This window comes from Anastrepha ludens, chromosome 2, assembly GCF_028408465.1.
Source record: "Anastrepha ludens isolate Willacy chromosome 2, idAnaLude1.1, whole genome shotgun sequence".
In the NCBI taxonomy this organism is placed as follows: domain Eukaryota; kingdom Metazoa; phylum Arthropoda; class Insecta; order Diptera; family Tephritidae; genus Anastrepha; species Anastrepha ludens.
This window is the reverse complement of record NC_071498.1, coordinates 70,464,916-70,481,161: the sequence shown is the minus strand read 5'-3', so window position 1 is coordinate 70,481,161 and position 16,246 is coordinate 70,464,916. Positions and strand designations below refer to the sequence as shown.

Sequence of the window (16,246 nt, the reverse complement as noted above, 5' to 3'; positions counted from 1 at the left end):
TAAGTTTGTCTGCTCGCAACCAAGCCAACAAAATTACCTACTCCACTTTTGCAGGTTTTTATTTCTTGTTTGCTTCCACATCCACCGGAGTACGCACGTGTGGGCGGGCATTGGGAGACGTTGGCTTCGCGTACCAGTCATCTTAAAGAAGGTTTGCAACGTCTCATCTGTCTGGTGCCGTATGAGGTTATTACCTCCGAAATTTGGGATTATGTCATGCCGCATTGGATGGAAGCCATTACTAACGATGTGGGTGAAAAGGAACTGATTGAGCTAAAAATTGTACTCAGCAAAATACTAGATCCAGAAATGTCTCCACTCGGCTTTGATGCGAAAACGATGTATAACTTTGTGGCCATGCGCTTCGAGAAAACTACAGCGAAAGTCCAACAGCAAGCATTGCATTGGTTACAGATACTCACAAAGCTTGGCATTCTTATACCACTGGTGCAGTTATTCGCCATGTTCGGTGATGGCGTACGCATCATGAAATATGGTGTACAACATGAGCTAATGCGGGAGAAGGAGGGGCAGACTAAGAGTCCAAAAACATCATCGAAAGAGCAGAAAAATGAGTTGGGTAATCCACCACGTCGCAGCTCCATTTGTAAGTTATGTTCTTCAGGTTGAAGTTAGAATGATAATTTATTAGCCAACATTTTCTAATTTCAATTTCATAATGTGCCAATTTTTTTTAGCCCCAGTCGTTGAAGACGATTCCGGCAACACGTCCGCTATTTCAGACGATGAAGCACCAACCAATCGCCACATGGAATTTTCTACAGATGCCGAGCATAATTTAACTTGTTGCATTCTCATGCTGGATATATTGTTGAAGCAAATGGAGCTGCAGGATGTGGAACAGCACATGGGCATACATACTAGCGTCTGTGAGAATGTGTCACGATTGATTAAGTGCATGGTCACGGCGGCCCGTGTGGGTTTAAGCAGCCACGTGTGCTCACTGAAGGTAACTAGCGAGCTGTAGTTTGAAAGGTCTTACTAACTCATAGCATTTTTGCAACATTTCTAGGTAGCTGAATGTGCTTACTGTGAAGCGTCCATCATGTGGCATCAGCTCTCTACCAAATTGGTACAGTTTATGGCCCCGCTTAATCCAGTACGAGCACCAGATGTAAGTCACACAAAGCCTTTTCTATTTAAATACCAAAACACAATATTTCTGTAGGCGAAAGTTTTTTTAGAAAAATTAGAAGTAAAGTGAAAAGTTATGAGAATTTTTTTTTAATTTTGAAATTTATTCAATCATGAAAATTTTGGAATGAAGTTTTTAAAGTCAAATATCTTCGGATCTTTTTAAAATTTTGATAAGTTCTTATTTTTTATGTTTTAGTATAAAATGTACTTTTTAAACGACTGTTTTTTGGGAAAAAAATGTGTTTGCAATTTTATAAACACCCTTTCATTTCATCAATTGTCTTCTCATTTTTCTCATTAATAGCTGAACTATGCTCAGCAATCCCTGAAAGGTTCTTAGTGCGATTAAATTCGCTTTTCCAGTTATATTTAAAATATTCAGTGAAACTGCTCAAGCGAAGCGCTGCATTGGTTACATTGGCGACGGAAAGGCTCTGCGGGACCCATTTTCCCAGCTTTGAAACCTTTCACTGTGAACTGTTCCATGCGATGAATTTAACCTCTGAGCTATCATATCGACTGTCAAATTTGGCTCAGCTTCCACAAGTTCAAGCAAGGCGTCAGAGTTAAAGACTTCAGGACGCCCAGCGCGCGGGGCATCCTCCACGTCGCAGTTACCACTTCGGAATTTTGAAAACCACTTTTGCGCAGTCCTTACACTCACGGTACCCTCTCCGTGAACAGTGTTTATTTCTGCAGCAGCAGTTGTTGCATTTTTACCAATTTTATAAAAAAAATATAAAATATGCCTCTTATACGCGTTCGAAGATTCCATTTTATTTTTTAACAACACGTGCTTCTATCCGCGATTAAAATCACTTGTTGAATGCACAATATATCAAAAAAATATAAATAGTTCCGTTATATTCCGCGAATAATTTTTTGTATGCAAAAATCGTACAAAAGTGAAATTATGGGTAAAATACGCACGAACTTATGGACTGACCGATACTATAGCGACGGTATTATTTCATGCAAGCGATGGTAAGGCCTGAGCAACATTCAAAGCTTTGCGGATGCCCGCTCAAAATGTTTATTTATTCTTCTAAACTTATTTCATCACCTTCAAAGTGATTCACCTTTCCTGATAGAAGGAATTCATGCCAACGATTTTTGCAGTCCTTGAAACCATTGGACACATTGACTTCCGCAATGGTCTTCAAAGAGAGCAGCGATTTAGCTTTCTCTACCTTCTTTGGTTTACATATATCACTAGTAAATTTTTTTCTTTTTATTAAACTGGTCACCGAAGGCCTTCTTCAACATCTTCAACTTGTCTGTAGCAAAGAATTCACTGCACAAAATTTAAAGCAAATTCTTTGTTCAACCAAAGAAGATAATTTTAGGAACTATTATTTTATTCACGCAATGTTTGTAAAATCGTTACAGATATCATTACAAAACCTGATGTTATTCTCTGCCTAAGGCAAATATTCGTAATGAACATGGGATTACAGTGTCCATGCCCACCTTACTTGTAGTTAAAGGTACTTTTCAAGCCTACAAAAAATGTGACCCTTCAGTAACTGAGAATTAGTGATGATGTTAACAAGTACTTATATTACATCATGAAAAAATATAAAATTTAAAAATGGTTTGGAAAATAGGTGTGGCATCGACTTTAAATGCTCTTTCGCTTTTAGTTGTCTGACACAAAAATTGCTTTCCAATTAGTTGTGATTTTTTTCTAATGGCCCGATTTTTCGTTCCATGAATAAATTAATAAAGCTCTTAAACCTAAATCTTAGATCCGCGAAAGCAGGGCAGCTAAGGAGAAGGTGCTGAGATGATACCACTTCATCCTCCATACAGGTGACGCAAAAAGGACTCCAAGTAATGCCGAGTCTCATAGCACCACGAAAATAGAGAGCTGAGGTTTTGTCCTCAGAAGACAAAAAATTGTTGCAAGCATGAAAAATATAATATTTTGGTATTTGGTAAGCCAATTCGAATCATTTCTGAGTGCAGTCCGCCATGTTGAATCCATCATTTTGAATTTCATTATGAATTCATATTTCGTAATTATACGAAACTACCTTCGTAATGGATGTACAAAAACCCCAATTAATTTCGAAAATTGTTTCTCCATTTTTATCTGCTATAGCCGTGCAATCTCTCCTTGGTGACGTTTGCTTCTTGCGTATCCCAAAGTTATTCTGACCAAAAATTTGTAATTTAGGAAAAAAGTTTGTTTGTTACAAATTTAGATTTGTTCCTTACCATAAAGTTGGTGACGTTTTCTTCTTGCGTATCCTAAAATTATTACGACCAAAAATTTGTAATTTAGGGAAAAAGTTTGTTTGTTACAAATTTAGATTTGTTCCTTAACATAAAGATGCAGAACAAGTTAAAAAAGAATTTTTGTTTTCATTTCGATATAATCACCATCAGTTTTTAACAGCAAAAAATAGACTTCTTCAATTTTTTTTTAATTTCCGAATGAAACAAAATAGCTAGCCGCTCGGATTGCTAGAACTTCGTAAAATTATTGGGGTTATATTTATTAAGCTCAGCCCCACTCAAAATTATCGTTTTATCAGTATTTGTGATTTAGCGCTTCATTATCTCGTTTTTTCTAACTTATGGCAAGAATGGGAAAACATTTTTGTTTCGAAAAAACGACTGCCCTTGAAGAAAATTTATTAAATAAATTTAAACCACTCTTTGATTGACGAGATATCGATGATCAAAGGCAAAGCGATCATTTTCGGTATCTCATCGACAAGTGATCGTATCAAAGTCTACCAAAAATGAAGTGAAGCTGAATAAACAAGTTGCCCGGCCCATGTAATGTTATAGTCGGAAAAAATTGTTCAAGTCCATGGATCTAAAATAGAAACCGAAAACAAATTTTAATTTTTTCACGCTACTTCTTAGGATTGCATTTCACTCGTTGCGTTTTCATTAAAACACCCGTACAATCATTTTTACGTGAGATAAAAAAACGTTGGAACCTTTTTGATCTCTTAATTTTTTCACTACCGTAAATATATTTAATAGATTTTTTAAATCTGAATATAGATTCGCACTCGGCAAGTCCGAAAGCCCCAATATTTATCTTTTTTCAATCCTACGCCATGAATTTGTCAACATTTTATCATCTTTGCGGCATTTGTTTGAGCCATTAAAGGGTTAATATACTTAGTCTTACCAAAAATTATGTGACAATTACGGGAAGAAAAAATTCGCAGGAAAAAGTTCAGTTATTTTTGCTTTTGTTGTCGGGATAAGAGAACAAAAACAAATTTTAATCAACGAAAATCTCTTTATTGTTTTCCAAAATATTCTCCATGAACATCTATACACTTTTGCATGCGTTTGAAATAATTGTCGAAGCACTTTTGCCACTCTGAATGAGGTACCTCCAAAACATGCATTCTGAATGCCGCAACCGCTTCTTGAGGTGTCGAAAAACGTTGACCTCTCAGTTTGTTTTTTACGTACGGGAATAAAAAGAAGTCATTCGGTGCCAAGTCAGGACTATACGGCGGATGACCCATTAATTCGATGTTTTGGGTGCTCAAAAATGCAGTTGTTTGAGCCGATGTGTGAGAGCTCGCATTGCCCTAGTGAAGAGTAATCCGTCTTTGGCGATTGGTTTTCCTAATTTCTTGGAAGGCAACTGGCAAACAAATGGTTGTGTACCACTCAGAATTTACTGTTCTGCGTTGTTCTAGTGAGACGGTTGCGACATGTCCAGTTTTTCCGAAAAAACAGGCGACCATTTGCTTGGAAGTGCTTCGTGCGCGAACAACTTTTGTTGGATTTGGCTCATCTTGAAACACCCAACCAGTCGACTGCTGTTTACTTTCGGGCTCATACGCGTAAATCCATGATTCATCACCTGTCACGATGTCATAGACGTGTTTCGAAGCCCCGCGATCGTATTTTTTGAGCATTTCCTTCGACCAATCGACACGAGTTTTTTTTTAGCGATTGTCAAATTGTGTGGGATCCAACGCGAACAAATTTTTTTGACAGTCAAATGTTTATGCAATATTGAATGTATGCTGGTCCCACTAATGCCTAAGATTGTCTCAATCTCACGATAGGTCACATGACGATCTTGCAGTATCAGTTCGCGCACAGCATCAATGGTTTTCGGAACAACAACTGATTTTAGACGACCATCACGAAATTCGTGTTGGAGTGAACTACGACCACTATTGAATTCACCAAAGCATCGATAAACACTGGTCCTTGATGGAGCTTCATCGCCAAAAAATTAATTAAGTTCATCCATGCAATGTTGCTGAGTTAATCCACGTCGAAAGTTGTAAAAAATAATCGCACGAAAATGCTCACGATTTAATTCCGTTTTTGGACCGAGATGAATCTTTAAGTTACTGTAAACAACACAAATAGCGCTGGTATTTCAAAACGTTCTGAGTACGTAAAAGCCAAAAAATGTCAAACTTTGCGATACAACTGTCAGTTGCTAGATTGCAACACCAGGGCTGCCAAATCCCGATATATAAAAGGCACCCCTCGTAAAAGTACAAGTGAGATTTACGAGTTGCTGAAAAAACTTTATATTTCTGAAGTGACAGACTAAAAAAATAAGTGGCCGTCCTCGCGTGGTTCGAGCCAGTGTATCCATAAAAGCCGTTAAGGAAATAATTCGCAAAAATCCCCTTAGAAAGCAGAAAATCATGTCCAGAGAAATGAATTATCGACCAGATCCATGTCAAGACTAATTAGAGATGATCTCCACATGAAAGCCTTCCGTCGCTCAACTGGTCATCTTTTAACAACACGCTTAAAGAAATTAGGCTCGACAGATGCAAGAAGGTGCATGAAATCTGGATACTTAAAGTTAGTGATATAAATCAGCTATTGCAATTTGAAAGAACCTTAATGAGAAAAATCCTATCCTATTCGGCTTGCAAACGGCACGTATCGAATCCGTTACAACAACGAAATTGAAAACCTTATTGGTGGTGAAAATGTAATACGTTTTATTAAGGGCCTCTTATCAGTCGACTTAAAAAAATCGATTTTTTTACTGCAATCGATAGATATATTATAGGAGAATATGCCCTCAAAATTTTATAGCGAAATTCAAAGTGATTTCGGAGTTACAGGCCTGTGTACCGTCCCTCGTGTGAGTATACTGTCTACCTTCTGAATACTTTTAAATATGTTTTCTTAAAACCATGTTTTTGAAAATGGCGTGTAAGATTAAAAAAAACGACGAAAGTTATCGTTTCAAACTGATAATCTATATAAAGGTAGTTAAAATGCGCAACTAATTAACTAACAAAATGCAAAAAAAATAATTTTTTAATGATATTTAACACCTTTTTTGAAAGAAAAAAGCACTTTTTTCAATCATTAATTGTGTGCTCATTTTTTCATATTTTTATACAAGTGTAGTCTATTATATGCGGGAAAGCCTTCTGAATAAGACAATATTTTTATTTTGTGTTTCATGTGAAAGCTACGACCGCAATCTTACACGCCGTTTTATTAGCGCGCAACGAGAAGCTGTTCGAGATCCCTCATATGTCCGCCATTTTGCTTTTTTATTTATGTTAAAAAATTGTTTATTACTCTTCAATCATGCCTTCAAATAAATGCAAAAGATTATTCCTGTGTATCGCTTTTTTCGCCTCGAAAAAAAATTGAGAAAAAACACCTTTTTTTGAAGCCACTGATAAGAGGCCCCCCTTAAAGCGCAGCGGATTCGGTGGATTGACCACATCATAAGAATGCCCAATGAAAGAATCCAAAAAAGGGTGTTTACTTTGCGTCCAATGGGAGGAAGAAAGAGAGGCCGGCCAAGAAAGAGAAGGATTGATGACGTAGAAGCAGACTTAAAAGTGATGAACTTTCGTAATTGGAGAAACCAGGCAAGAGAGAGACTGAATTGGAGGAGGATTGTGATGAAGCTATGGTCTACCACAGACTGTGAAGCTAAGAGAGCGAAAGAGAGAGATGCAAGAAGCTTCTTTGATGGCACGCGGTCAACGGCCATGAAACTATTACTCTCACAGATGAGAAAATTTTCACTGTGGAGAAGTTTTTAATACGCAAAAGGACAAAATCTATGCTAAAACCTCTAAAGACGCGAAAAATGTTGCTCCAAGGGTTCAGCAAGGCCACCATCCAGCCTCCGTAAGGGTTTGGTGGGGAGTGTCTTGTAAAGGAGTTACTTCTCTTCCTTTCTGCGAAGAAGGGGCTAATACCGGGGCAAAAGTGTACCAGAAGGATGTCTTAAAGGGTGTGGTGAAGCAGTTGAGCAGTATTACCTTCAATGAAGAGCGTTGGATCTTCCAACATGACTCCGCTCCCAGTAGTGGCTAAATAACGATATTCCTGGGTTCATAACCGCAGAAGATTGGACGTCTGAAAGACCAGATCTGAATCCTTTTGACTGCAGTTTGTGCTAATCGTGGCCTGTCGAAGACCTCACCGAAATTTGCAGAGTCTCAAACAATCTTTGGTTGGAGCAACGACGTAAATATCCATGGAAGCCGTGCATGCTGCAATAGCTGAATGGCCTAATCCTTTGAAGGCTTGTGTAAAAGCAATTGGTGACCATTTCGAATGAAAATTTTAATTTTTTTCTTTAATATGTACTTACATGATTAAATAAAACTAGCTTCATTAAAAAGTATTATAATTTCATATCTATAACGATCTTAACATGTAACAGAACTTGTGGCAGGACTAAGTACATCTATGATATTTTTCTCATAGGTTCCAATTGAAGATATCATCGAAGAGGAAAAATCTTCTCGTAAAAGTCCACCCGAAAGTGATAAGGAAAAGTCACGTGATCGCGATGTATCACTCTCAATGGCGCCACTACCAATACCTTTGGGCCCTCTGGGCGGTTTTGCAGGTGCTTCAACTTAAATAAATATTTTGCATATATATAGACACATTTACACACGCACACTCCCCTTTAACCCTACCTATATGCGTAAGGCATTAATGAAATGGAATTTTCGCCTTCTAGATGAACCTACAATGGGAAAAAGTTCAAAACCTACAAAATTTCATTTTTAAATTGTATTACTTGTAAATGGGCAAACCAAAGTAAATTGAAATAGCCCAATGTAAATTTTAAAGTTTGATAATATTTTATTACTTTCATGCATAGTATGTAAAATTAAATCGATAAGCTCACGCCCAAGTAGTATTGTAAATGTGGAATTTCAAATTTACTCAACATTAGAACACTTTTAGTCCAAAAAATTAACAGTAAACCATACATGAGGGTAAAGTGATAAAAATATATCTTAATTAACGATTTTTTAAACAAACAAACATATATTTATGTATATGTATTGCCATATTAATAAATGTATTAAATTTGAAGGAACCCTAGAATTTGCAACTTGAAGGCTCTGAAATATAAATACAAATATCTACTAAATCAATCGTACCATTTCCTCAAAATAGACTCATAAATAACACTTACGAATCCCCAGCAAATGGACTTGTACTTCTTAATGCAAGCTCACTCGTATTAATTTAAATTTTATCTTTAGATTTCACAATTAAATTCACCGATCAATATTTTAAAATAATCACAACGAACGTAAATCAAAGAACTTTTACTCAATATATTTTCTAACAAAATAACTTAAAATTGAAATCGTTTACCTCACTTTGTTATTATGTATCTTGTATATCTATCTCACTATCTCTCTATCTTTCTATCTCTCTCCTTATCAACAAACGCGTACTCTGAACTCTCACTCTTTGTGCTCTCGACTCATTATACCTACGCCCTCCCAACACTGCGTGTCACTTTTTTAACTCTACTACAATAACTACTACTACTACAACCTCTATTACTACTACAATAATCACAACATTTCGTAACAATAAATAAAATTAATAATAATAATAATAAATTTTTAACATAAAATTTGCTTAACTAAATCCTTAAGACATCTTAAAGCTAGATCAATTCTTTTCAGACGATGGGAAAATTATAATTATGGCAGGTGAAGCATCCCAGCATTCAACCAGCATTCACGTATTCCTATACAATTTGTTTTTTTCCTACTCTTCTCTACTCAACATACTTACTACTTACTTCCTTACATACTATCTCATTTTGATTGATTGATTTTTGATAAGAAATTTTTGAAGAAGAAAAGCTCGTTTCTTTGAATTTATTTAATGATGCTGATGCTTAAACAAAATACCTTAAATAGCTTTATAAAAAGCAAACCATATTTACTAACACCGCTAAACTAAACAACAAGAAACACAATTAGTGACTGAACTCTCACGACATAATTAAAAGAATCGTGGCTCAAGCCACCACTGCAACAGACATTTTAAAACACTGCCACTTGCACCCTTCAGAACCACTGCCGCTCACAATTTACTCCACTCACAAAAAAATGTACCTACTTACTACTCACGCATTCTGCAGTCGCTTTTGTTAGCTACGAACACTCAAACGCTATAAGCTTATTTAAAAACTCAAAACCCTACAAATATGTATATGCATGAAAAACCAAGAGGTTTTGTATAAATGAGTTACATTTTTAAGGTTTAAATGAGTAAATTTTCTTTGTTTTTTTAAGAATTGTAATCTAGTTAAAGAAAAATCTTTGAGCTAACAGCGCGGTACCATCTATATTGCTGTCCGTTAATTAATTAAGAGTATCTCTTCATCAACAGTCCATACAGAACAACGCCTCAATCGCGCTAATACTGACACTTTCCTGGTTAGCCCCTTTAATTTTCGTATAAAATGGTTATGTCGAAACGTAATTTCAGATTTAAATTTTTATCAGTCGAAATTCAGAGTCGGCAGTCACAACTTTAATAACCTATTTCCAAGAATTTCAATGCAATTAAAGCCTCTATCAAGTTTAAGAGATGCCAAGCGATTCCACCGGAATGCTATTTGTGTTTAGAGAGCTGTCCGTATATTTATGTAATGAGATTTATTAATTTCGTTTGTTTTTTAGGATTTGTTATCTCCAAATTGTGCGTATTTACCTCTTTTAATACAGCAAATTATATTATATGTATATATAGTGAGTCAAAAAAGGTTTTTACAATATTCCCAATATTTTTCATGTCAATTTTTTTCTTTTATATTATTTTGTATCAAAATATACATAGTTCATACTGCACCAAAAGCAATAAACATCTTTTAAAGTTTCAAATTTTATACAACACTAAAAAAATTCACCAGAATTTCGCACTTTTAACTCTGGGTTTTTAATTGATTTCTGGTATACAGCTTTAGCTTATCCGAGCCCCTCCCCTAACTTGTGGAGTGCGGCTTGATGCTTCCCACAAATGGAAGAATCTACAATTTCGAGCACCTCCACTTTTAGAAAAAACTGTTTTTATCATTTTAATGTTTCATGTCCAATGCTTGGAACCTGTGCTCCTCGGAAAGCACCAACCCATTTGACTACAATTCTGATGAAAATTTCATGATTTTTTTTTAATTTTATGAATATTGTGAAAACTATTATTGTGACAAAAAATTTTAACTGCCCTTATATAATATATGTAAATATTATTTGCTAAAAAAAGTAAAAAGTAACTTTCCGTACAGAAATTGTACTACACAAAACTTAGTAAATAATCGATCTACGTTTTGTAGAGTTACGAGAACAATTCATTGAGAATTCGGACATTTAATAGCGATGTTTAACTTTGGTAATCTCCAGTTAAGTCTTGGTGATAATAACCTATAAGTCGGTCGCAATAATCAATCTACCAGACAGACTACATGTACTTTAATGGATAAATTCTAAGCCCACATACTCATTGCTGAATGTCTCGAATTTTGGGTAAAAATTTTAGCCTACACCTATATAAGAACAAACTACTTCATGAAGTGAAGTCTCTTGATAATTTAAAACACGAGAGCTTCTCAGATTAAGTTCTGCAAAAGTTCTGTATTGAAACTCATTAAATTTGATACATATGGGGAAGACCTGCGCCTTCTCCGGTCGACCCACTTTTGTGAAATTTTTTTTATCACAACATCCCGCACCTCCCTCATAGCACATAAAATGATGTGCAATTGACTTCACAGTACCTTTTTTACGGGTATTAGCATTCCCATAAAAAGTAGTGCAAATTAATTATATTTTTTTTTTAAGTTTATATCATAATACCGGCTAACAAAACGACTTTTGAAAGTGATTCGTTCAGCAAAAGCTGAACCAATGGAGGAATGGTTTCAATTACTGTGCATATTGAATGAACATATTGGGCCGTCCTGCTGGTGGAACTATTCAGCCCTTAAAGGACTGGTATGGACATGGGGAACATGGCTCACCCTGACAGATTGTCCTCACTCCAAATCGGTCTCATTTCTAAAGGTATCTGCAGGTTGAAATTGATTCAATTTCTAGTAGTTGTGGTCCAAAAGTACCAGTTTTTTATTATAGACAGGCAGAGACAAAATTCTTGAGAACGGCGCCGAATCGTCGTTCTTTATAAACGCATTCCACCATCCACAAAAATAAAAAAAATTGAAATTAGATAAGGCTATAGATTATTTTCATACGTACATGGATACTGATATGTGAAGTTGAAGTTTTTCATATTTCCCAAATGGGTTCTAAGACCATCTGCTTATTTGCGCATAGGAAAAACTGAATTTTGAAAATTGCTTACACATTTAGCAGTAATGTTAGTTATTATAATGCTCCTAAACTTGTTTTCGTTGTACAACCATGCTTACTGAATTATATGTAGAATCCATTCCGACCAAGCCAAAACAATGTATTTATGGGCCCATCCATCACAGAACTTGAGTAGAATAAATTCCTTGATTGCTCGTAGTGCTTGTTTGTCATCAGGGAATAATTCCTAGACGGTACCTCTTTCATGCCATCTTTGACATTTGTTAAGGAGGCAGGTGTACAATCTTTCACGATAGAACGATGCGTTAAATTTATTGAAACTTATTATGAAAATCTGGTGCAAAAATTTCAAGGATGAGAACTACCTTTACTGATGACCACCCCTGCAAACGAAATAAGGAATATGATTTGAGGGCATGCACCTGGAATGTCCGGTCCCTTAATGGGGAAGGTGCCTCTGCCCGGCTGGTTCATGTCCTCGTGAGAGTAAAGGCTGACATCACTGCCATCCAAGAGATACGATGGACGGGGCAAGGCAAGAAAACCATAGGACCTTGCGACGTCTACTACAGCTGCCATATAAAGAAGCGCAAATTCGATGTCGGATTTATTGTGGGAGAGAGACTTCATCGCCAAGTACTGTCGTTCACTCCGGTGGACCAGCGTCTCGCAATAATCCGCATCAAAGCGCGAGTAATTTCAAGAAAATCATTACATCTACTAAAATGCACTGTTTGGGGTGGTGGAATAATTGGCCCGTCTTTCTTCTAAGATGAACATCAAAGGAAATGAAATACAACTGATTGCAGATTTTTTGTAGCCTGACATAGACGATCTTTATTTTCAGCAAGATGGAATTACAAGTCACACAACACGGGAGAGCATTACATTATTGGTATTTAAGTTTGACGGTCGATTAATTTCACGTAATGACATAAACTGGCCACCTAGATCACTCGATCTAACTCCACTAGACTACGTTGTGTGTGGTTTTTTACAAAGTCTATGTGAATAAGGCAACAACGATTCCAGAGTTGAAATACTGCATAAGGATCAATATTGCTAAACTCAATGTGATGATGTAGGCGAGTCCTTGAAAATTTGAATTCTCGTTTGATAGCCGGTCGACGTGCTCATGGTGGACATTTATACGATGCCATTTGTCAAATATAATCGTTACGAGCCGTATTTTGAATAAAAATAGTTAAATCTGAAAGAATCTAAATTTTTATATGTTTTTTTTAGTTGCGTCTTTTGAAAGACCTTTAATAAGCATTCAATGGTTAGGGCAGATGTGGAGTTTGGATTTTTTTTTGTTCATTTTGGGCAACTTAAAAGAAAAGAACTGGTATTTTTTTCAGAAATGTTCTATTTCTTTGGCGTGGTGCTGTAAATACAAAACTAAAGCTACTGCAGATAACTTAGAAGTCTCCATAACATATTTTGCACAATTTTACATACCTATACATACATACCTTGCACATTACTACCCACAAAAAATTTCCAATGCATGCATGCTAAATATTTTCTTTTGTAAATTACTAACTTTTTTCGTAATATTTCGCAATGTTTGTTTATGAAAGTAATTCTATAAATATTTTTGTATTAGTTTTTAGCATTAATAAAACAAATAATTTTTAAACATCGTTAGTTGCATGAGCTGTAACCACATTAGCAGCCCTAGTGTTCGTCTTATACTTTTTTACTTACTTTCTTACAAACAACCTCGCCACCCTTTGCAACCCACCCCCTATCCGTGTAACATATGTTCAGCCTTTAGAACTCCCTGTGTATTCAAGTTTCAATTGAAAAAAGTAAACAAAACAATAACTTAAATTTTCTCTAATTCATTTAACTTATATGAAATATTTGTTTTTCGTTTGCTTTCACGCCTGGGTTGCGATAGGACCGGTGCCAGTCGCAGTGCCACAGCCGGAACCACACTCCGTAGGCGGGGTACTCGTACACATGCCACACGTTTGTTCCGTATGTATGCATGAAAACCAAAAACAAAAACAAAAAACGGTGGACGATATAAGTATTTGAAGAAATTTATATACACATACATATATTTATAAACTATTGCATACAAATCCTTTCAAAGAAATGTTGAATACTTTTAATAACGTTTTTTACACTTGAAAGATGCGTTAATGTTAATTTAAAATGTTTAAGCATTCAAGTTAATATTTATGATCAAACAAAGAACAAAAAACATCAATCAGAAACAACTCACATACTGAAGATGTCAATATCACGCGATGCCTTTCAGGTCTCGGAAATTTCGGAATTAGTTTGCATTAAGCGGGATCACGAAAAATTTTAAATATCGAATAGAAAGAAATAAAAACTTGTTACAAAATTCGACTTCACTTTGCAATAAACTTGTTTAATTTACATGTATAATATGGTGGAAATTGATTTTGTTTACAATATAATAAATATTTACATGTAAATCAACTAATTCAGTCGAACTGAGTAAACTTTTGTTGCTTAAAAATTTTTGCAAATCAGTTTTTGAGCCTTTATTAATATTAAAATAGTTATGCCTCAAGGTGAATTCCCAGATCTAACAATCCCAGAATTACTTAAAAAAATTATCTAAATTTTCCGTTGATATTGGCATCCCTAATGCATACATAGTATACGAATTAATAACTACTGTATGTACCAGTTACAATGAATCTTGTGTTTGACGTTTGTTGTTTGTCAGTTCATGTGAAATTGTTTTACATCCGAGTTTTTAAGGCAGAAGCTGAAATTATTGAGTTACAGTATTGTTAAAAAGCTACATATATTTATATCATACATATAAACCGTTATATAAACGGTATCAGAGTTTATTCAAAAACGTAAATATTTATTTGTTAATTTTTATTTTGGTTAGCAGCAGTTAAAATAATACAAATACAAATATGCCTACTTAATCGTTTGAGGTTCACAAGTATAAATAATATATTTTTTTATTTAAATGAGTTTTATTTATTTATTTATTTTTTAATTTCAATGCTAACTCTCCGCTTTAATTAAAAGCTCATCAAAAAATTTAAAAAATTAAATGCATACATACATATATTTTAAACTTATTTTATTTCATATACTTTTTTATAGAATAACGATAATGGGCGTTCAGTTGGTAGTATTGAATTGAGAAAAGTTCACGCCACAGACGAGGTACTTTGTGCATACGAAAATGCGATACAAAAAAATCGATACGATAGTTCAAAAATATATTTGTTTGGCAAATTATCATTACGGATAATTATAATTACTTGATTGTTTATAAATATCGTTTATTCGTTTGAGTACATACATATATTTTTATTCATTTATTTGCTATAAAACATATTTCAGTTTTTGATTTTTCTTTTCTTTTTATTGCTGTTGTTGTAAAGTGATAAAGGATCTTGCCTATCTGAAATCCAATATAAATATTATGAAATAAGTTTGTTTTATTCTATGCTAAATGTATATATAAATCTATGTATGTATGTACATAGTTATATACGCGAATTACTTGAATGAATAGAAATACAATGTATAAATAAATATACAAAAATATTTGTTTTTAAGACTCACACCAAATAGTTTGTCTACAAAATGTCTACTAACTACTTCAGCTAAAAGTCCCTTAAGGCTTTTTTGTTGCGGCTAAAATTAAGTTTGAGTTCACTTTTTAATTTAATTTCTTTATTATTTCTTCTAATATGAAAATAGTCTAGATTTAGATCTTTAATTGTGTGTTTTTCTATATTAAAGCGTAGAACAAAATTGCACAATAATAAATTGAAGCCTGCAAACAACATAGAATGGACATTTGTGAATGTATTTCCTCATTAATAATCAAATACGTACAGTATAACCCCTATAGGCGAGCGCTTAAGGTGCCGGTGCTTTGCCCTGCTGAAAGGATGCGGGATAAGCATTTGTTCCCCCACGCAACAAACAAAAATTCTATATTTGATTTGTTTGAAAAGATACGCGCTCACTAGAGCTGGTCGCAAGGAGAGATTTTACTATATATTGTAGTGCGTTTACATGCAGAATACATTATAAGTGTTAAGACATATTTCACCCCACTGAATCAGTATACGGGAATTGTATAACAAACCAGAATTTGGAGAAAATGGAGGTGAAAATTATGAAAAAATGTTGTTATTATTTACAAAGGCACGTACTGGGCATAACGAATGGGCCATCACCGCTGTAGATATGCTCATCTTGAAATTTCGTAGATATTCGTAGAAAAATGGCAAAATTTCACAAATGGAGGTATGGAAAAGCTTGCGCAAGCCTTGGAGACCCTCTTTCGGAACTCGGAAGTTTCCGTTTGATGTGCATTTGCATGCCAGAAATTTCTTTGATGTTATGAAACCGACTCTACTGTCAAGAATGAGCACTGCACGCAACTGGTCCATGACTTCTTGATTCTCCAAGTCAATACCAATCGTAATATTTGAAATGGAGCAAATAGCCATCCAGCGCGTGGAACTATAACTTTG

At 35.0% G+C, this 16,246-nt stretch overlaps 1 protein-coding gene across 8 annotated transcripts in view; it reads left to right on the top strand.

Annotated features, from left to right (window-relative positions):
- LOC128871800 (protein unc-79 homolog) overlaps positions 1 to 16,246 on the top strand; it is a 68,206-nt gene that overhangs the window by 21,976 nt on the left and 29,984 nt on the right. For 4 of the 8 annotated variants that reach the window (XM_054113880.1, XM_054113875.1, XM_054113883.1 and 1 more), the window contains exons 10-16: positions 55 to 607; positions 699 to 970; positions 1,034 to 1,135; positions 7,861 to 8,005; positions 9,063 to 9,119; positions 13,651 to 13,730; positions 14,856 to 14,918. In XM_054113880.1, coding sequence (XP_053969855.1) covers positions 55 to 607; positions 699 to 970; positions 1,034 to 1,135; positions 7,861 to 8,005; positions 9,063 to 9,119; positions 13,651 to 13,730; positions 14,856 to 14,918 — 1,272 coding nt within the window. The remainder of the gene's footprint in view (positions 1 to 54; positions 608 to 698; positions 971 to 1,033; positions 1,136 to 7,860; positions 8,006 to 9,062; positions 9,120 to 13,650; positions 13,731 to 14,855; positions 14,919 to 16,246) is intronic. The other 4 variants (XM_054113881.1, XM_054113878.1, XM_054113882.1 and 1 more) reach the window with 2 other exon arrangements.